The sequence below is a fragment of the Haliotis rufescens genome, unplaced genomic scaffold (assembly GCF_023055435.1).
Source record: "Haliotis rufescens isolate VD_foot unplaced genomic scaffold, xgHalRufe1.0.p SCAF_2, whole genome shotgun sequence".
In the NCBI taxonomy this organism is placed as follows: domain Eukaryota; kingdom Metazoa; phylum Mollusca; class Gastropoda; order Lepetellida; family Haliotidae; genus Haliotis; species Haliotis rufescens.
The window spans coordinates 35,716,710-35,739,432 of record NW_025963890.1 but is presented as its reverse complement, the minus strand read 5'-3'; the positions used below and the strand labels follow the sequence as shown (position 1 = coordinate 35,739,432).

General features: G+C 38.0%; 1 protein-coding gene across 1 annotated transcript; it reads left to right on the top strand.

Annotated features, from left to right (window-relative positions):
- Positions 1-130: 130 nt before the first annotated feature.
- LOC124113092 (leptin receptor gene-related protein-like) lies at positions 131-10,337 on the top strand (the record flags this gene model as incomplete). The annotated part of the gene is made up of 4 exons (XM_046473348.2): positions 131-150; positions 3,904-3,978; positions 7,112-7,298; positions 7,963-10,337. Coding segments are annotated over 4 exons (396 nt in total), but the record flags the coding sequence as incomplete, so codon positions are not given.
- Between the last annotated feature and the right edge of the window lie 12,386 nt (positions 10,338-22,723).

Genomic DNA, 22,723 nt, shown 5'->3' with positions numbered 1-22,723 from the left:
GAATATAAATATGTTTCAAAGACACATTTTAATTGATATAGGGAACGTTTAACAAATTTGCAGCCAGTTTGAATAATACTTCAGATTCACAAATATCTATGACGTCATGACAGTGTGTGTATGATGTTGACAAAATGGCCGGCATCAGAGGTATGACACTTTTCTCTCAAGATAATGTTTAAATATTCCACGGGTTCTTCTTACTACTTTAAAATCTAATTCCAGTGTGACGTAGTGTAAGTAAACTGTGAGATGTCACGAATAACCTATAGATTGAAACATTTCTAGAAATGAACACCGGTCCGTTTTACACCCTGTCATTCTACCCGGGTGTAAACAGTCAAGTACTTGATCACATGACAAAACATTGGAGTTTTACTTTAACAATAGACTTGAAATAGGACCATATGTAAATAATATTTTTAAATGGAATGGTATTTCTATTCAAGTTGCTAATGCAAATGGAGTTATAGGTCAATGTTAAAGTAGTGTTTAGTAATATGACTAGTGACATTTAATGTGACTTTTGGAGATGTCAAAATATTACAAACAGTGTTCAAAACATTCATACCTTTTTTAATCATTAAACTTTCGTTTATCGTCAAGCCTGTCATCATCCCAATTGTCAGTGCTGATGTAATTTAATCACACATACATAGATACCTTGTGCAGCAATGCTACTTGACCTGAAACATTTACAAATCAGAATGGCGATATTGATAACATATAAGGACACCCCCTCAAAAGCAAGAAATTCTAATAACCCTCCGAATACCTTTTACAATTGACAATCAGAGTTGCTGGCTAGTGCCAACTTGCATCATAATAAAAGTGAAAAAAACCTAGCCCATCTTTTAAGTGTATTGGTGCAATTGCACTAGCATCATTGTCACAAGCATCATTGTCAGATATTTTGAGACAATCACAGCTTATTGGCATTTGTTAACAATCTCATTAACAATTAAGATTCTACCAGTTCATCTTGTTTTTTTCAGTTTGTAGTTGTTTGTGTTGGATATATATGTAGATTGATGGTCTTTTACTTTATGATTTGCAATGGTCAAGAATTTCTGAGACTATTAGAAAATGTCACAAACATACATTTCTAATATAATTGATAAACACTGAGTTAGATTCTTGTGTTAGGTTTTGTATGAAGATCCATATAATTCTTAACATTGAATATGTTGAACCAGGAAGTGAATTTGTATGGCTCAAAGGGTCCTCAGTAACATGATTCCCAGAGTCCTAGACTAGAAAAACAGAAGGAACCAGTGACAGTACTTTTTGGGCTGTCACCTTTGTCATAAGGTAGAAGACAACTGTAGCTGATCATATGGTGTTCATACATGTCATATTCAATGTGATCAGTGATGATGAGTGTGGAATACATTAGTGGTGTAGCGATACGCTGCTACAGTATTGTATCGCGATACAAGGCCCATGATACAATACATCGATTTACTACCCCTGTATGGCCATACATGAGATACATTTCATTACAAGTTATATTTGTGTGAAACATGTGAAAAGTAACAGAAACTGTTCAACCACCAGCTTTTGCAGATTCTCAAGTATTTCATGGTTTGACATAAATAGCATAACATTCACAGTACCCTCTTGCCAATATGCTACTGCCCTTAAATATCCCATCTTTGATCTCTGAAATTTAATAAGTCATTCAGGCTTGTTGCTCACCTATAAAATGAAAGAATATCAACTTGTGAAAAAAATGTACTGTGTCAGGATACAAATTGTGTTGCACCCATAATATTGGGATATATATCATATTGCGACCCCGCCTCTAGTAGTCATCATTGTTCATCATGTTCATCGGAAATGGTGCACCTCTGTCCAAGGAGTGAGGCTTATTTGTTGTTAATATTTCTTTTTTCATTTGCTGTTCACTTGGCTGATGCTGTGATTAGCGTAAGTATATTTTTTATAATCTTCATATAAAGCCCCTTGTAGGGATTCTAGATCTGTGTGGACGGACCCCTGTTACTTGGGACTGCATGCTTGTTAAGATCATTAACAATCTGAAATGGGCATTGGGTGGTTTTAATGTGTGACCTGGTTGATTACATGTCATCATACTCTGATGGCTTTATTGCTTATCAACCACTGGATCTAGTCTTGATTATTTACAGTTTGTCTTATGTAGCTGTAATACTTTTGACCATGGTGCAAAGCAATAGTTAATCATGTCTTTGTCATATCATGTGTCTTGATAAAGCTGTAAATGCTTCTGACCGGGATATTAAGCAATAGTTAATTATGTCTTCATCATAGCATGATGGCAACTATGTAGTCCTAAGAGCTTTACATCCAAATACTTGTTGTTGCCCTGCCTGGTGTAAGGCATTTATGGGAGAATCAGTCTCCTGTGTCCAAGAAGTACAAGCAGCCACGCACCCACATGCTTGGAGTCAGTATGCTGGGTCTGAGTGGGGTATCCATATGAAAACTGCAGCATGGTATATCTCAGTTGGTTAGCACTATAAGACCAGCATGACGTTAACCCCATTTCACCTCGGAGTGGTCAGGTAGCTTAGTGGTTAAAGCTTTTGCTTATCACACCGAAGATCCAGGTTTGATTCCAGACATGGGTGCAATGTGTGAAGCCCATTTCTGGTGTCCCCTGCCGTGACATTGCTGGAATATTACTAAGAGTAAAAGCGGCATAAAACCATACCCACTCACTCACCATTTCACCTCAATGACACCATGATGAGGTCTCTGAAGCATTGCAAGAGTTAAAAGTTATGTTAGTCATAAGTCCTGACTCATGAAATACTGCACATAATGAATGTGCAATGCACTCATGATGGTCCGAGTGAGAGTAGGTCTTCAGCAACCCATTCTTGTTGTAAGAGAAGACTAGCAGGATCAGGTGGTCAGACTCGTTGACTTGGTTGATGCATGTCATCGTATCCCAACTGCGTGGCTCAAGTTTATCGGCAGTTCATGTACCTGGTGCATGTATAGTTTTAATAACCATTGGTGATAACAGATATAGGGTCAGTTGGTAACAATATGTGACCATGGTCCCTTTCACAAGCACCCTTAGCTCTACAGTTGTTGTTACCCCCAAACTCTAGATTCAGTGTTTGAATTTAGCAAAAATGTCACAGGGTCCTTTTTGTGATACTAATGACATAAGTAATGTTAAAACTTAAAGATTTAGGGGTTAGTTGATTCAAATATAATAGGTGAACCCCTTAATTTCTGTCACTGTAGACTTACAACAGTCATAGTGGTAAGATTACTTTGTGGAGCAAGGATCTGGTGGATGTCCTCGTACCCCTGTGGTGTAGATTATTGATCTTGCTATCAACCACAGCTCTGTCTAATTCTGACTTGTTTGTTCGCGGTCAGCTGTGAAATAGCTTCTTGTTAGGAAAAGAATTTATGGTGGTCAACTTCTTTATTATTTAACAAATGTTATATTTGGGATAACACTTTCTTAGTAAAGTACAGATTCTCGTACTTTTTTTTTGCACACAAGGTCAGTGATCTAACCGACTCGGCCACGGAGGCTTCTACAAAAATGAAAGTCTGACAACTGGTGGTCTAGATCACATACTTAGGTGATCACGATTAGGTGCCTCACTCTGGCAGTGATGGGATGGGATGGGACTCAAACCAAAAAAAGTACGAGAATCTGTACTTAACTAAGAAAGTGTTATCCCAAATATAACATTTGTTACATTTGACCGCTTTCTAAATTGCATTGTGTATTCATTCTTGATTATATGTTTCTCATAATGAAGAAGTTGACATCAATAAATTCTCTTCCTCATGTGTATCACATCTAAATGCCATTCAAAGACTTGAGCTTCTTAGTAGTAATGCTGGAAGTGTAAAACAACATGCGCTCAGTGTGACCTCTTACTTCCACAGGTTGATTGGGTTGGCATTTACAGCAGCAATTGGGATCACATTCTTACTTCTAGGATGTGCCCTTCCACAATTCAAGTAAGTATTGTGTACCATTCACCTCCATCAAACAGTCATAAGCTAGTTGGTCCATGTGGGGCTTCAGGGGTAGAATAAGTGGTGATAATAAGTCAGACAGTCTGTTTTACTGGCAGAGGGTCAGTTTTGAAAAGCTGCACACCCGATGGTCAGGAGTTAAAGTTGCTAACTTGACAATCCACCAGTTTATTGTTATTTTCTGAGAACTAACATTTTACCGCACTATTCTTATGTTTAACCATTTGTAACTTTTGTTTGTAAGTCTAGAAAATTCTGGACTTGCAACATTTGATCTGGTCAGGTAACTTTGCAATCTTGCCAGTCCAGTTGTCTTACCGACATTTTGTGGAATTTTATGCACTGGTAGAATAAATTTCAGTTTTGCCATTCTTGTCCCTAGACTGCCGAGTGATGATACATGGTTATGATGTGTCACCTGGCTGAATACATTGAGTGTCATCATGCCCTGACAGCACGGAGTGGTGCGCATTCTTGAGCCAGATTCAGTTATTAACAGCCCACCCTGTCATAGCTGGAAAATGACCCTGGCATTAAACTACATTCAACAACCAACTCATGTAATACATGGATTGATGAAAATTCCATGTCATTGAAATCAGATCTTTTACTCCGACATACCTTCACATAAGGTCATGTCAGATGAGCCATGAGTGATCTTTGTCTGCCCAATCTCACTGAATTGCATGGGTTCTTGGGCCAATTAGTTGTCAGCTTTCTAAAACATTAACACTTCATATCTTTACCACTCCGATTAAGAAATTATTCCCTGTTACAAAAGAAAACCCATGCAGGACACAAATATGCCTTCGATGGTACTTCCTTTTTGGTGTAGATGCCACGAAGCTCAGGTATAAATTATCCACAAAAGTATGGCTCATCCTTTGTTATGTACAATCAAGAAAGGTCGTTTAAACTCGTTTTCAAGATACAGGCATCAGATGTGCTGATCTGAATGCTTTGCTCGCTCATACCGAGAAGTTAGAAGCCCTTTACGCTAACCTAAAGGGCAAGTAAAGTGAAAAAAAATGATTGCGATTTTGTTGCAATATCAATTGTCCCAGATATATATAGTCAAATCCCAAGAGAAAAAAACATCACAATATTGGTAGAAAGAATTGAAGTGTCCAAGTGAAAGTACTGAAATCACATGCGAAATCTATTTCGGGGCGTGGACTAAAGCTACGGGCACATTAGTGATTTGTGACAAGTGTTTTCATTGGCTGATATGATGGCTGACTTGTACTTGGCAGCTATACGGATACGTCAGGAAGTGGTCCATCTAAAAGTGTTGCTATTGCTGTTAATTCTACAAAAATAACATTGCATACATTGCTGGGTGTGTGAAATGACCATTGTTCTTGGCATTGTAAGTAATTAAAATAACAATTAATGTCTGTAACAAGCTTCTTATGATGAACTTCCTGTTTGGATACCATAAAGCAGCTTCTTGTGGAGCAACTAGCCAAGGGATAATCCCTTTCGTGTTTGTGTAAGCAATATAAATCTGTACGTCCAGCATTTGTTGTCCCCCGCCGCGCGAAAGCGTGAAGCGGTGGATAAAGTATTCACGACCGTCCGTCCGTACGTCCCGTACGTCCGTACGTACGTCCCACCTGTTTGTTGCCGCGATATCTCAAGAACTAAACACTGGATTGTCTTCATATTTGGAACTATGGTGTATATACAAATTCCGCAGACACCAGTCGGTTTTGGTGACCTTGATCCCATTTTCAAGGTCACAGCAGGCAAATCTGCTTTTGGAGTTGGAAAACGATGTTGCCGCGATATCTCAAGAACTAAACACTGGATTGTCTTCATATTTGGAACTATGGTGTATATACAAAATCCGCAGACACCAGTCGGTTTTGGTGACCTTGACCCCATTTTCAAGGTCACAGCAGGCAAATCTGCTTTTGGAGTTGGAAAACGATGTTGCCGCGATATCTCAAGAACTAAACACTGGATTGTCTTCATATTTGGAACTATGGTGTATATACAGACTCCGCAGACACCAGTCGGTTTTGGTGACCTTGATCCCATTTTCAAGGTCACAGCAGGCAAATCTGCTTTTGGAGTTGGAAAACGATGTTGCCACGATATCTCAAGAACTAAACACTGGATTGTCTTCATATTTGGAACTATGGTGTATATACAGACTCCGCAGACACCAGTCGGTTTTGGTGACCGTGATCCCATTTTCAAGGTCACAGCAGGCAAATCTGCTTTTGGAGTTGGAAAACGGTGTTGCCACGATATCTCAAGAACTAAACACTGGATTGTCTTCATATTTGGAACTATGGTGTATATACAGACTCCGCAGACACCAGTCGGTTTTGGTTACCTTGATCCCATTTTCAAGGTCACAGCAGGCAAATCTGCTTTTGGAGTTGGAAAACAGTGTTGCCGCGATATCTCAAGAACTAAACACTGGATTGTCTTCATATTTGGTACTATGGTGTATATACAGGCGGGGGACATTTCGTCACTTTGTGACAAATACTTGTTTACTTTAAGATATAAAATTGATAAGAGGAATGAGCACTGTCTGTATGTAATAATGTCTTATTTGTCCAATTTCATATTTCACACTGCCATTACATTACACAATTCAAAGTCCATCTAGATGTGAAACAGCATTGTGATAATCGTTTACTGGTTTCTGGTTGGCGAGAAACTGTCCCCTCTCAAGGGCATGGTCTAGGTACAATACTTCCTCTTCTTGGGAGGCATCAAACTACCTGGATTGTGATCGCACTATGACCCTACTCAACCTGCAGTATCTCAATTAATTTGTACATATTTACATGCCACCCCTCGAAATTATTTGCGGCCTCGTCCCACTGCCCAGAGACATAATTGTGCTTATATTGCCATACCTGTGCTCATGGAATTCACCAATGTGGTAAACGTCTAAGACCTGCCTCACATCAAGCTGACAAACTGTGATATAGTTGAGATACTGTTTTACGACGCCGTTAAACCAAACTTATTAACCCATATCATATAATTGTTGCAGCCACTATATTGCAGTCCAATAGTTAATAGCAGTGCAGTCATACTTTGAGATTTTATCCAAACTTTTCACTTTACTTGCCTGTTTTCCACATTGCAGCAACTGGTGGCCTATGTTTGTACTGTTCTTCTACTTCCTGTGCCCGGTGCCGACAGTTATTGCCAGACGATTGGCCAGCAGCTTTGACTCAGCCAGCAGTGCATGTTCGGAGCTGTGTATCTTCCTCACGACGGGCGTCGTGGTGTCCTCCATAGGGCTGCCTGTCATACTGGCACACACTGGGATTGTGAGTGTTGTTCCTTAGCCTTCTTAGGTGCACAAGCTGACCATTTGTCTAAAGTACCATGACCTGCTCAATAGTTGCATCCCTTGGCTGTGACAGGATCAGCTGGTCGTGTGTTGGAATCATAGATTCGTCCATTTACACATGTTCGATGGTTTCACCAAATGGGAAAATGTCTGATCTGCATAACGCTTGGTGTCCTCTCATTATTAGCATGCTGCGATATAACTGATAGACTGTTTGAATCTGTGTTTAACCAAATTCTCCCACTTACAAAATATGATATGATATGTAAAGATAATAAATATGAAGGTGACTTGTTTAGAATTATGATTTGACAATGGTCTGAATATTAAATGTCTTCCAGAAAAAATAAACAAATCTGCTTCACAATGAACTGGAGGCAGACACTAAAGTTTGCTGTGAGTTATGTCCCATGATTGTGTCAGGATCCGTTGATTTTAGGTTAGATCACAGGTTCTCCCTGATTATGATCCCTGCTTGTTGGTTCACCATACTTGTGTATGTACAAACTGTTGCTCTCTTGGCTTTCCTCCACTTCAAGCTGGCATACCTTGATATGACTAAAATACTGTTCAATGCAGCGTAGAAGCCTAGCCAAATTTCTGCAAGGTGCATCTTAAATATAATCCTTTCTTTGTTTCAGATTCAGTGGGGAGCATGTGGCTTGGTGCTGTCTGGGAATGTGATTGTGTTTCTCACAATATTGGGCTACTTTTACGTATTTGCCGGCGATGACTTTGACTACAGCATGTGGTGATATTTCTGCAAAGGGAGATAACCACATTTTGTTAAGTTATAAAACCTCGGTGCATTAATGAACACTTTACATCAGTGCTCAAAGAGACATGAGAAAGGAAAAAGGCCTTTACTACCCGGAATACCTACAAGAGTAGTAGACCATCCCCTTCTTTTGAAGCCAGGGCAGTCTATTCATTATGAAGGGTTGAGGCAGGAATATAAACATCCTTTGTGCAAGTCGAGCTTTGATCATCTAATGTGTAAATATTGATATTCTTAGAGAAGAGATATAGAACTATGTACTTTAGCCGTGATGACAGGTTGGACATATTAGGTTACTTATACGAAGGTAAGGGAGATAACTATTTGTGACAGAAATATTCCTAAATGGACAACTTAAACTTGAACATTCTAATACGACAAGGATGGGTCTATAATAAGTTTTCATATTGCCAGATCAAGTGATGTATAACCTGAATAATGACTTGGTATATAAGTGCTCTATTGCAATCTCCTTAAAGTCAGATCCCATTCACAGCACCAATATTACTTCAATGGTTCCCCCTTTGTTTCGGGAGTAGATGCCATGGGGCTCAGAAACGAGAGGGTATATAAAATGTCCACATATAATTTATTTTATAAATATTTATTAATATAATATATTTATTTAACTTCATTTTCAAAATCTTCACTCACTCGTACTGAGAATTAAGAATCCTTGACAGTGATATGGTGATTAGAAAGGTATCGTATGGGAGTGAAAGATCTGATTTTAATGAGATTGCTCTATTTGATGAGTGGTAATTTGATAAAGAGGTTACTTTAGTTGTGAATATCCTCATGACAGTGGTTGAAGTAGTTAAATCCTTTGAAGTATTGACAAGTGAGGATCTGTGTTTGTGGTTATAACTTGACATAAAAGTGATAATGTGTTCAGTTCATCAATACCTCATGTAGAGAGATTCGTTTCCAATCTATTTGCAAATGGGCAAGAAATGCCTTCAGCAGTGTTTTCATTATTTTCTTTCATGTAAAGACAACAACAATATCCTAATGGCGTATTCTACTCAAAGGAAGTTTAAGAACATCTGATCCTTTCAAATAACTATAGTTATTCTGACCTGCCATGACAGATAAGCTGTAGTAATTTGAAATAAGTGGATTCTCTTTAACTTTCGAGTAGCGAACATGATATGAGCAAGGAAATATGCTGAAGCTTGACTACCCAAGTAAAAGATAAATTGAAAGTCTAATACTTTTCACAACTGATGAAACCTGTTTATTATTTCAGAAAATTATCTTAATGTAATTGAAACCATGTTGCAAAATGTGGACAAATGTCCAAGTGACATTGACGTTATTCATTCAATCATGTAGAAAGGGAAAGGAGGTGTGGTAGAGTAGCCTAGTGGTCCAAGCTGTTGTCTCTCAGGCTGAAGGCCTTGGTTTGATTCCCAATATTGGTACAATGTGTGAAGCCCATTCATGGTGTCCCACTATAAGAGTGCTGGAACATTTCTGATAGAGCTGCCTCACTAACCAGAGAAATTTGTACCACCTTGATTTGGCTCTTGATTTGGTCTTCTTTTGTTTTATTTGTTGCTGTTTCTGTTAAATGTTAACCAGTGGAGCATGCCTTGTATTTTTGAAGTGTACAAAGTCAGCATGGTCCATTTCTCATTTTCATGTTGCAGGTTGATAAACCAGCTAATTGTATTTTATTATTTTTTTATGTCATAGAGAATCATGAATAAATACCAACATAGCTGAATATCAAAGTATTTATTTGCAATTCCTTGTAGGCCTGTAACAGTTCGTCTAAGTATCAATACATTGTCATGTATGAACATATACGGTCATGTATTGATACAAATTGATACTTTTATTTATAAAGAGGATTTAAACAATTTATTGTATGTACCATACTCTAAGACTTGTGTAGCAAATATTGTCTTAATCTGTTTGGATCAGGTGTGTAGTCATTTTCTTTGGTTTCATCCTCGATTATCCTATCTCCTTCTGGGAGATATAGACCCTCGACTTAGAATATCTCCATCACTAACTTACAGGACAGGATTTCTCTTGTCATGAGCTTGAATCAACCAATAAAAATTCCCTTTTGAATGTTAGTTCAGTATAGATCTATAAATTATCAGGGGGTACAGGTGGCCCAGTCGTCTACGGCGCCACAATTCGCTGTGCAGAATTGCATCACTTGGGCATGCCAGAAACTTATGATTGTTGGTTCGATTCCCGGTTCGCCCCGATTATGTTTCTAGGTTTGTCAGCACTATACCCGTGCTAGTAGGTTTCACTGAAGTGGTAAACGTTTGAGACCTGCATCACTTCGGTCTTTCCTCCCACATTAGCTGACATGCCGTGATATAACTGGAATACTGTTAAAAGTGGTGTTAAACTCACTCACTATAAATTATCAAAGATACAGCCTCGTACAAGCAAGCACTGGATAATTTCCTCGAATCAGAATACTACAAGTGGACTTTTAGCTGAAAAAAATAGTTAGCCAAACATCAAGATGGGAAGCGTAGTCCTTACTGCCTCAAGATATTTGTAGTCTGAGAGTTCTGACTGATATCACCTCTTGCTTCTATCGTGGAATAACAGAGTCACATGATTGGGTGCTATTTTTAGCATCATGACTTTTGAACCAGACTCAAAATGAATGGAGATATGATAGTCGAGGATGCTTTGGTTATGCAATATGGCTGTTTAGTATAACCGGTACATGGATTAAGCTTGTGTGTATCTCATGATACTTGGCTGGTGACAGAACATTTCTGTAGGATCTGTTGACCTATCAAGTAACTCTGTAAAATTATTCTGAAATGTTCATATTTTTCTTTAAATAAATGTTTCAATTAAGGATAAGTATTAAACTAATAAGCATCCATGTGCATTTAGAACTTCATTAGGGAGGTATATACTGTTAGATAAGTGTTGGGACATTGTGATTGCCTCTTGATCGAGCAGTTTGATGAGTTATTCTTGGCTGCGTGTTTCCCATGCAGTGTCAAACAATTGATATTATTCATGTTGTTATTTTGGAACTGTGAAAATCACAGCAATAGGCCACAATAAATTAATTATTAGATTTTTCTATTAAGAAAAAGAGACTGAGGGCTTTATCATTTGTAGAACTGGCCAAGGCAAATGTGTACATGAGCAAGACGTGAGGCAGACATTCGAATGGCAAGTGCTGATCAGCAGGGGATGCACAAGGGTCAGATTCACCACCTTGTGTTATAGCCCTGTGCTGAGTGTTGCCTGACCATATTGTCCTAATTACATCAAGTAAACAACAAGGCAACAGTGAATGAGGATGAGATGAAAATCTAATTATTCATTTATTATGGCCACTGAGTGGAAGAAACAATTGTATTCTGTAGGTGTGATGAGATTTCTGTTGTCTTCTTGTCAGTCTGCATGTTTGGATGTCAATGTTACAAAATAGAAGTTTTATATTTAGTGAAATGTCCATCTTTTTACCCAAATATGTGATTGAACATTGAAGCAAAGCCTTAAAGCTGCCACATTTGAGATCTTAAACTCAGAATTGATACCTCTCTACAGATGTTGTGTGATATTGAGATTAGGTATGATAGTTCTCAGGCCTGACCAATTTGTTTTCTTGTAAGAAAGAAAAACAAAAACAACAACAACAAAAACGAAACAAAACAACAAAAACCCAACAAAAAACCAAAAAAACCAAACCCATACTTACCAAATATTTGTTCAAAGTAAGCATGTTTTTAATATTATTTTTATATCATTTTAGGTCAGATGTTTTGATAAAATGGAAATAAAGTGGTCTTGTATTATAAGAAACCATGGAACCAGAATCAGAACTAATTGTGGAGACTTTTGTTCACTGCAGATCTTTAAGGGGAATAGATGAAAAATTGATGATGTGGCATTAAATAATTTCACTCACTAATCTGTAAAGGGTGAATTTCTGTGAGTAAAAGGCAACATTGTCCAATGAACAGTTCTGTATGTTTGTAGAATGGGTTTTGTTTTTTTAACTTGTTAAAACTTTTTGTAAATCCCCTTTGAAGTCATCACTCATCTTATTATAAGTGTGTTATTTTTAAAATGCTAAATACTGACACCCATAAATCATGTTAAATCAGTCCATGCTGTAGTCAGCTTAATAGCTAGTGATAGGAACAGGAGAGAAATAGGGAGAGCTATCCTTTTGTTCCTCTGCCCGCCTGAGAGAACACCATGTGGGCCATCCTCATTAAATACTTGTTTGTATTTAAGCCCTGGGCTTACGTTTGACCCATTCTGATTGAGTAATATGTTATTTAAATCCCTGAGCTTAACAACAACAAAATTATAAGATGTTAAAATTACATGATATAGAATTTCACATTTAAAGTTTGATGAAACAATTGGTAATTTTAATACAAACGCATTGAATTATACCTCCGCAGCCTGTTTGGTTGATTATTATTAACCACCGATACAGCATGTCTTTCAAGTACTTAAATTGTCACAATGAGTTTCCAGTATGTTCTGGGGGCACAAGTGGCCCAGTCGTCTGAGGCGCCGCGATTCGCTGTGCAGAGTTGTGTCTATTGGGCACGCCAGAAACCAATGATTGTGGTTTTGAAACCCGGTTCGCCCCAATTATGTTTCTAGGTTTGTCAGCATCATACCCGTGCTTGTGGGTTTCACTGAAGTGGTAAACATCTGAGACCTGCATCACTTCGGGCTTTCCTCCCACATTAAGCTGACATGCCGTGATATAACTTGAATACTGTTAAAAGCGGTGTTGAACCCAACTCACTCACTCACTCACTCACTCACTCACTCACTCCAGTATGTTCTGCCTGAGTGTGTGTTGTTAATGTTGAATCCTCTGACAGCATTCGTTATTCGCCAATGATTGATATGCTCTTATTAGTAAACATTATCTGGTCACATAAAATTTGATTTGAATTTGAACCCATGAGCTTAATAACATGTTATCTTTACAGTAAAAACGGGGAGGGCTTTGAATAGAACATCCCCTATATTGAAAGTGGATGGAATGATGGGAAGTCTTGACCTCATAGGCGATGGCCAGGAACCGTTATCCCGTGCAATATGAGAATTTGTAAAAGGCTGAGAAACTCGTGGTTTTCACGTAAACTGTGTCAGTTTGGTTTCATTTCAATGATTATTTTGTTTCTTCCATTTTTGGGAAGCGTTTGCAACGTCTGTCTTAAGTGCAATGGTCGATTAAGCGTTTGTAAGCTGCACATATACTCCCCTTTCCATGTTCATGAATAGGTTTGAGTAATTGCCAATATTTCTTGTTCATTTTAACCCCAACTTTATGTCTGATCCCACATCTGGTACATTATTCGAATATTTACTCTTGGAGATGTCAATATGCAAAAACACGGACCCGACGACCCGACCCCTAAGGTGGTCCGGTCCGATGGTCCTTATTTGTGCATATTGACCTCGTCAAGAGTAATCATTAGTTTCTATATACCAAAGTTAAATTTAATGTTTATGAAGCCTTTAAACTGTCCATTAGCTGCAAAACCATGAAATGTTAGTACAAGATGCCATCTTGTTTTCTAGCAGACGAGTCAGTATTCATCACATGACAGGTCAATACTGATCATGTGATGAGTCAATATTCGATGTCACATGATTTAGGGGCCTACATTGAAATGTATTGTTTTTGGCTGTGATATAGATTAACCAATGGAATTGCAAGATTTTCGTTTTAGAGATAACAATACTGATTTAAACCAGTCACGTGTTAAACCCCAGTAGACATCGAAATCAGATCCCTATTCAGGAGGCAACAAAATAGATCAAGGCTGATATAAAGTCTGTTGTGAAGAAAATACTATTTTAAGTTCATCACTTGTTTTACCAATTATGCCCAAAACAATGAGAGGCAGGAGAAAAAAAAAGTAGAAATAAACATATAAATGAAAAATTAGTAATATTGATGACCTTTAGTAGGAAAATGCTCTGAGGAGAACAAACATAGTCGAAACACAGTCCATGTACCTATAAATTTTATTTTTGGACACAATATGTTCATATTGCAGATCTGTGTTACTGAAGCTGCTAAAAAATGTCTTGCTTAGTTAAGACAAGTAATTTAATTGGTCAGGCCTAAAGAAAGAATTCATTATATTGTTTTGTAATCATGTGATCATTTTGATACTTCTTTACATGCCTGTGAATTAAGTGTTAAAACACAACTGATCAAAGTAGAAACTCCCACTGCATGCATTTTCACACTAATGCTGGCTTTCTCAAACAATATCTCAACATTCTTAGCCTGAAAACCAGTTAATTATATTGTTAATTATTAAGACCAGATGCTTCACATTTCTATTATTAATGTTCATATTTGGAGGATGTGGGGGTCAGCACAGTGAACAGGTCTTGTACAATATGCTGTCATATATCATTGCATTGCCATTGACCATATCGTAACAGCTGTAATCCTATTATACCATGTGTGCTTCAGTAGCGTTGCATATTTCTCAGATTATTCCCCAGAGAGCCCATTTGATAGAGTTGCCTCCCTTTGGCATGACAGGATCCTATGATTATAAATAGAATACCAGATTGGTCCAGATTATGATCCTTGGTTTGACAGCACCATATCTGAGTTTCAATGGTAAAGGGCTGACCATGTAATATTGTTGGATGCCTTGCTGTACTCTGTATCCTCTGAGAGGATGAGGATTGAAGGAGCGAAGGTAGATGATGTGGGGGCTGTGTGTACCATGTCTGTATATGTTGCCTGTTTATAGCAATGCCCAGTGAAGTGCTGGGTTTGTTCAGTTGCTCATAGTTGTAATATCCTAGCTGCTGAATTACTTTGTTTAGTGATGTTGATTACTGTGATCTTATACCGACTTACATAGAAATGGGTAAGTAAATGCAAACCGCTACTTCGGAAATCATGTAATCTGGGCAGTTAGTGTTGGAAATGTTTATAAACAGTTAAAAGGACGTTCACACAAAACCATGATTCTTTTAAAAGATTATTTCACTTGGAACAGCCTAGATTAACACCTTTTACTGGCAAGACTAATTTTTTTTGGTCAACAGAATTTTGGGGCACAAATTCTGGTTAGTAGGTTGAAAATATGTAAATGAAATATTCCGGTTTCACTCCTTTACAGACACAGATTTGTCACAATTCGCCATAATCCATGTTGTGTTTTGAAGGTTTTAGGATACATTTTCAACAGAATTTAATTAGAGTATTTTTTAATAATTTATTTATTTTGATAGTGACTTTATGTGAAGTGGGTTATTTAAAAACATTTTACTTATTTCTGGTCAGTGGAATAAGAAACACAATGCTTGTCAAGCTTTCTTTTCGTTTTTTTTGACATTTGATATTATCTGGAGCTGGTGGATTTGCTGTTTTGTTTTGAGTTGGCTGATTCCTAAAAAATACTTCTGTCCAAGCAGAAAACAAAACAAATGTGATTTGGGAAAATCTGACTGAAATTCTAATGATTGCTGGTCCAGGTGTAGAATGGCCGGTGTTCATCTGATAGGCAATTTGTTTCCATGATTTCTACCATGTTCATGGGGAAAACGTTTGACCAACGAAGCTTGATAATGTACTATCCCACCTAGCTCTCATGTTTGGTAAGGTAATATTTGTAGGACTCGGAACAGGCCTGCGATATGGACTATAGACTAGCGCAGTTACAGTTGTCTGCAGTCAAACTGATTTTATTTAACATAACTAATTTGCATAATTTTTTTAAAAGGTCATTTGAAAATGAAAGTGAAATTTGATGCAGATATGAAACTTGGGTCAAACAGTTTTGAAAATATATGACAGCAAGTAAATGATTATATTTGTTAACTGAAATAAGCTTACTTTAATGTTGTAAAAGCTTGTGTAACTGTAACCAGAGATAGGACTATTTCACTACATGCCAGGGCCCCGTTCCACAAAGCGATATTAGGGCTAAGATGATTGTAACTCCCATACTTTAAACATAGGCTTACGATGATCATAGCGCTGAGATCGGCTTGTGGAATGGGGCCTAGGTATTAATGAGCTAGTGAAATATCTTATGTGTTACGGCTAAGTGGTCGTCAGGTGTTAAACAAATGGACACACCCAGCAGAGGTATCAGCTAAAAATAGAAATTATATGTTACTTTACCTCATCAAAAACTGTTTGGGAGTATAAGTTTGTACATGTGTCATGTCACGTCACGTCACGTCATGTCACGTCATGTGAGGCATGCGTCCAACAAAGATCTGATAAATGTGACTGTTATTGGTAGTGTTTCTTGTGTCAGCAAGTGTTGTTTTCATTGGATTGAAGCTTGTTTACTGTTTGTTCCTTGTATGTCTTTACGTTATACAGTATGCCTGCTTCCAAGTAACCATTACTCTTAACATGTCTGTTTCATTCATGTGTCGAACATCAAATGGATGAGGGTTGACTTGATAGAATTAAGTCATGTTGCAGGTTTGAGTTTGAAATTATTTTCTAACACAGTGTTGTGTTATATATAGTGTTATATATATATGACCAGGAAAGAAACGCTAAATATACTTTGGAATGGATTGAAATGAATAGGTCATGTACATAAGGAATAGTGACACAGTGTCAGTCCATTTGGACTTGAATTATGGCTTACTTTCACTTGCAAATTTCTTTGAAACAAATGCAAACATTTCAAAGCTTAAAATAACTGCCCTAAGAATAATAACTGCCCTGGTAAAACCCAAGAGTAATAGTTGCCCTGGTGGAACCAATGAATGGCGAGTGGTCCTGTGCACAGGTCACAAATCAGGTGAAGTTAAGCAATGTCGGTTGCGGAGATTAGTTGGATGGGTGACTACAGTCAGCAGCTTGACTCCTGAGAATTTCTAGGGCTTGCTCCTGCCCCACACTGAAGCACATGTAGCACATGTGAAGTCTCTTTGGGCAAGTAACTTTGTTTGACATGTGCCCCTGTTCACCCAACAGTGAATGGGTATGGGATAGGATGGGATGGCAATGTGGCTGTTAACCTTCTTAAGCCTCACAGGCAACTTTGGTTGTATACTCCCCAGGGAGCTGAGAATTAAGAAATTGCGTGCACTCTGAACCATTGACCTTGTGTAAGGAGTCTAGTGCAATATAAGTACACACATTATTATTGCTATGAAAAATGCCCTTATGGATCCCAAGGAAAAGAGCAGCAGATGTCAACCTCCCCTATAGTGTGGTATCAGCAATGTTTCTGATACATTGTTACCTAGCAACAGTTTCTTTGGAGGAAGTCCCCAGTACCGCGCCATGACTGACTGGATGATGATATCGAACCCTGAGAAGTACCATGAAAGCTACAAAGGAGGAAGCCTGTGTCTAAGTCATTGTCCATCTGTATTCGTGTATTTGCTGACCATGCACAGGATGAGACATGTGTTATCTGGAGCAGAAACCAGTTTGGAATACCAGGGTTGTCAGGACATGACTTAGTTCATGCAAGAAACAACAGGGTTAAGATGGTGGGGAGTATTGTGGCAAGTAGCCATCATACTGGAGTGTTGCCTTGTGTCTTTCTGTCAGATGGCATTATTTTGAAGTTACTTGCCACATTTGTGTTGACCAGTCTCTCTTGGTACTATATCTGTTTCTGTTGTATAAGCTCCTTTTGAAGTCTGCATTAGTTTGTTCTTTCAGCTTTAATGTTGAATTCAGTGGCAGGGAAGGTATCTTGAATTTTTTTCACTGTGTTTTGTTTCCAAGTCAAATGAAGGATATATTAGCTTGAAGAACATGATTAAAGATGGAGGTAAGGGCCACCTGGAAATGTCAGTTTTTAAAATGTGAAATATTGTATGAAAACTAGCAGACATGTTCAAATGTCTCACAACTAGCCCATTTTATTTCTTACACTTTCAGTTTTGGGCTTCTGACAGGCTAGTATGGCGAAAATGAGCAAAAGAGGCCAATATTTCAAACTTCAAATGTAAAGTCTAAGTATAGAAAGTCCGTATGATAAATGTTTTACCATGTGTTTGGAGTCCCAAGACATTATTGAAATAAACAGTGTCTAGTTATTCATATGAAAACATCTAAAAATTTAAACCCCTGGGCCCCCCCAAAAACCTTAAGTGAATCAGTTTCACACATAGTTTATGTTTAGCAGGGAATGTGTACTATTTGTATCATCATCATCATCATCATCATCATCATGGAATTAGGCCTAAACATGACCATTATGATCGTTTTATGTATAAAGCTGCCAAATCCAACTCAATCCAACAATGATCAATGTTTCAGGATTTTCATGGTGTTTGTCTATTTCAGGCATGTTTTCAGTTCCTGCTTATTTGTGAAACTTGACCCCGGATTTTGACTAAATGGTTTAACCAGTGTCCATAACTGTTTGTCTTTGTGCTGTAAATGTACCTCTAATGAAGACAACAATGTCCATATATGTCCATAAAAGACCTTGCTACCTAATAAGGGCAACACATAACCATATAAGGCTCACAGCTGAACACGCATCCATATATGGCATAGGCTGATGACCTATGGGTGCATGTGGTCGGATTGTTTTGGGAAGAAATAAGGCCACACTTTTGTAAGTTTATGTTTCAAAGATTTATTCCAGCTTTTCCACACAAGGTCAGTCGAATCAAAAATATAAACAAATGTCAATCATTTATTTATTTATATGAAAGTCATACTGCTGTAGAGTTAAAACTGCAGGTGGCCTCTTGATGTAGACATGGAATTTATAAATTACATTTTGTATTGATAAGAGCGTCTACATTATTAGCGGGAAACATAATAAAAATAAAACAAATTATGTTAAATTTATTTCTTAGACTGGCTTCTTTTCAGTAGGGGCAGTGGACCTGTGAAACAAAAAATAAAAAATGTGTGGCCTAATGGACATGAAAACTGATTGTCCCATTACTATTAATGTTGGTCTGTGTCAGTAGGTGTTTCATGTTTGATCAGGACTGGTGATGAGGTGTAGGCTGTAAGTGCTATTATCATGAAAACCCCACCCTTGTTAGTGTAAAGGATCTCAGTTTTATCATGTACAGACATAGTGTACTGCATGTATATATGAACTTTATCATGTTTATTTTGTAGTGTGTGACTCTTTTCTAAGCTGGAGCTACTGTCATTGTGAATATGTGGATGTTTCTTTCTGTACAGAATAAAGTCATTGTTTTCAAATATTTCCTGTCTTTAATGCCAGTTGTCACCCTGAGGCGGAATAGGTCCCCAATATTCTTGTTACCCATCAATATCCAGGTTAGAATTGGACTTCAGCAACCCATGCGTATCGTAAGAGGCGACTAATAGGATCGGGTGGTCAGGCTCAGTGACTTGGTTGATGCATATCATCGTATCCCAATTGTGTGGACTGATGCTCATGATGTCAATCACTGGATTGTCTGGTCCTAACTCGATTATTTACAGACCACCGTCATAGGCTTATTGTGTATTTGGATGGGAAGATTGTTGCTCATGCTCTCAACCACTGCCTGGCCAAGGTGTGATATAGCTGGAAATCTGAGGCATAAAGCAACATTCACTTATTACTGATGGTAGCTGTGGAAGAGGCAGGTACTGTGATGGATGAACAAGGGTTCAAACAAAAGAGCGTGAGGCATTTTATTCTTCTTACAGCAAGTTCTCTGTTGTGGATGTCATGGTGGCAGAGTAGGTGGTGTGTTCAATGGTAACACTGTTGATGCAGGTTTGATTTCAACATCAATACAATCTCCCTCACTGTTTGTTGCTGTCCTGACAAAATGCAATCTCATTAAAATCAGATCTTAGTTCTCGCTACCGCTAAACAAAGCTGATTTTAATGAGATTGGACAAAATGGGATGAGAGCATCTTCATCCATGAGTGGTGTAAACTACTATCCTCTGCTGGTATGAGTTCATTGCTCAACTTGAACTGGCCTGCATCAGGCATTCTTTGAGAAAATAATGACGTCAGTATATCCCCAGTGTGAAGCTATGTATCTGTGAATCACAGAATCACAAATCAAATCCTCATATTTGGCATAATGCACCATATAAAAAGTTACATTAGGTCCATTATTACAATTTACAACAGGTCACATATTGAGAATAGTGCCACAATGTTCTCCAAACTATAACATCACTGCATCATAACCTTGTGACCTCATCAATGGAATGTCACTGCATATTTGAATGTGCAACATTTTATCCACTTCTCCAACATGTGCACACTAATATAGAGAAATTATGTTTTCTTATAGATGAACATATTATCCATATGTTGATGAATATTTTAAAAAGTTAAAGTAGTCTTAATAATGTTTTGTGCAAAACTGTTGAGACAGTGAGTGATATCCCAATTTATCATATAATGGGGAGGTTTCTCGGCAGGATAAAGCCATCGGATAAAAACGATATCCGTTGTGGTCATATGCGGATAGAGATGCAAATATCAAAGGTCACGTAGGGACTACTTTCACTGTTTATAAACAAACATGACGTCGCCCTCGTCATTCGGCGATCGAGTCAGAATTAACCATCGGGAATCTGGATAAACTACAGGGATATTTGCCATCATTATCAAAAGAACAGTCTAATATACTGAAAATCACTGTCTAACTGTGCCGTAGCTAAGGCATTTTATAAGTTTTGGCAACTTTGGAGATATAAATTTCGAAACAATTTTGCGAGGGCATGAGGCCTAGCCAAGCGGGATCAGTAGCCATATCTGTGCTTGTAGACCTCTGTGGCTTGAAACCTTCTCCACAAATCAAAATAGTTGGATTTGGCCGAAATGTGTTTGAATTGTTACCTTGTTTCGTTTTGTCGCTGTGTGTACATCTGACTACACTTGTTAACGTTATGACAGGACAGACTGACTGTCAACAACGTCTGACCGTGGCCGTGACGTCTCATAGACTAGGGTTAGAGTAGCTTCCCTTTGATAAAGGGCAGTTACTCTACCGGCTGCGAAAGGCAATTAAAAAAATTGTTGTTTTGCGTAATGTTGCTTCGCCGGTGTAGAAGAAACAAATCTCAGTTGGAACCATATTGGCTACTGTCACTGTCCGACTGACACATCACTTACCCTGTGACGTAATAAATATTAAAGCGCACATTCCAGGAAAACTCGCAATGTTTCGGTAATGTTTGTGAGAGAGGGAAAGCGATTTTGAAGCACAGAATTAAAGAACGACATTATATTATAAAGAGGTTATCATGCTTGTGTGTTTGGGGATGGTAAATATCCTGTATTAGGAATAAACACTATATATTTAGTTCGCCAAGCCTCTCTAAATACAATGTTTATTCCTAATGCAGGATATTTACCATCCCCAAACACACTTGCGTGATAACCTCTATATATCCCTTCAGAAAAAGAGTGAATTTGGCATGTTAGGTAACTAGTTCCCCAAATGCACACTAACCCTTCTTTATTTACTTGGATGTTTAGATCAAATAACAAGGGTTTTAGTATTATGTACCTTAGAAAAAGTTAATAAAGTTAATAATCTTTACTAAAGACCAGCGGACAGCCCCTAGTTCTTGCAATGATGTGTCCTCAAGGAGAAACCCAGTGTGATTACACTGTTCATATATGAAAAAAAAGAATAATTATTGTGATATGGACATTTTTTTTCAGATCAATCAATGTTCAAATGTGCACACCAGAAACCACTGAGACCAGGTTTTCTTGAGACCGTAAATTCATGATGGGAGTAAAACCCCTAACCTCAAATTTTCTTTCCATTTCAAACTGCTGTGCATCTCTGATGACTGAAAATAACCACTACTTCATGACTGGTGTAAAGAACAAAGAAATTTCTGGGCAGAATTTGAATATGATAAAATTCACTTTTTGAACATAAAAATTTAGAAATCCTATCTTGGTCCATATTTATCACAGACACACACTAGTGCACTTTATAACTTCAAAGAAAAAGAGAAACAAATGCTTCTAAAATATCACAACCATGAAAATTTTCCTCCTGACTGAAACGAAGACATTATAGTCTTATGGATACAGGCAACATATATTTAGGTGAAGAACTAGTGGCAGGTTCTCAGGATGCTCATCTTCCCCAGTCTTGTCCTGAGGGAGTTAACTGATCGTAAAAGTCCAGTTTCCACCCTTGCCGACTAGGCTGGAATATCTGGGCTCGATCATGGCACCAACAGTGGCTATAACGAGTTATATCCCTTCTATGTCCCTCCTACTGACCAATCAGATTCTGTCTCTCATATCACTTGCATTTGGTTCAAACAAAATGGTGGCACCCTATCAAGACAATCTGATCAATAATCAAAATCAATCTTGTGATAAAACAGGTCTTCAAAGTGCAACAAATCACGTAGGCACCTTGATTAAAACCTGAAAAGATTTGGAAAATATCTGTTAACGAGTTGACAGAACACATGCTTTGCAAGTCCTGCAATCAACCGAAGTTAGCATGGCAGTTGACGAACTGGATTTCGTTACGCAGTTTTAATTGGACAATGCTCATTAATCTAGCCGAAATATAACTCCAAAAGTTCAGCCTAGTTAGGCAAGGGTGGAAACTGGACTTTTATAGTCAGCTCCCTGGGCGGATGCTCTACCACTGGACCATGGAGGCGGTCTCACTCAGTAGAAGAAGAATAAGGCAATACTTCATGG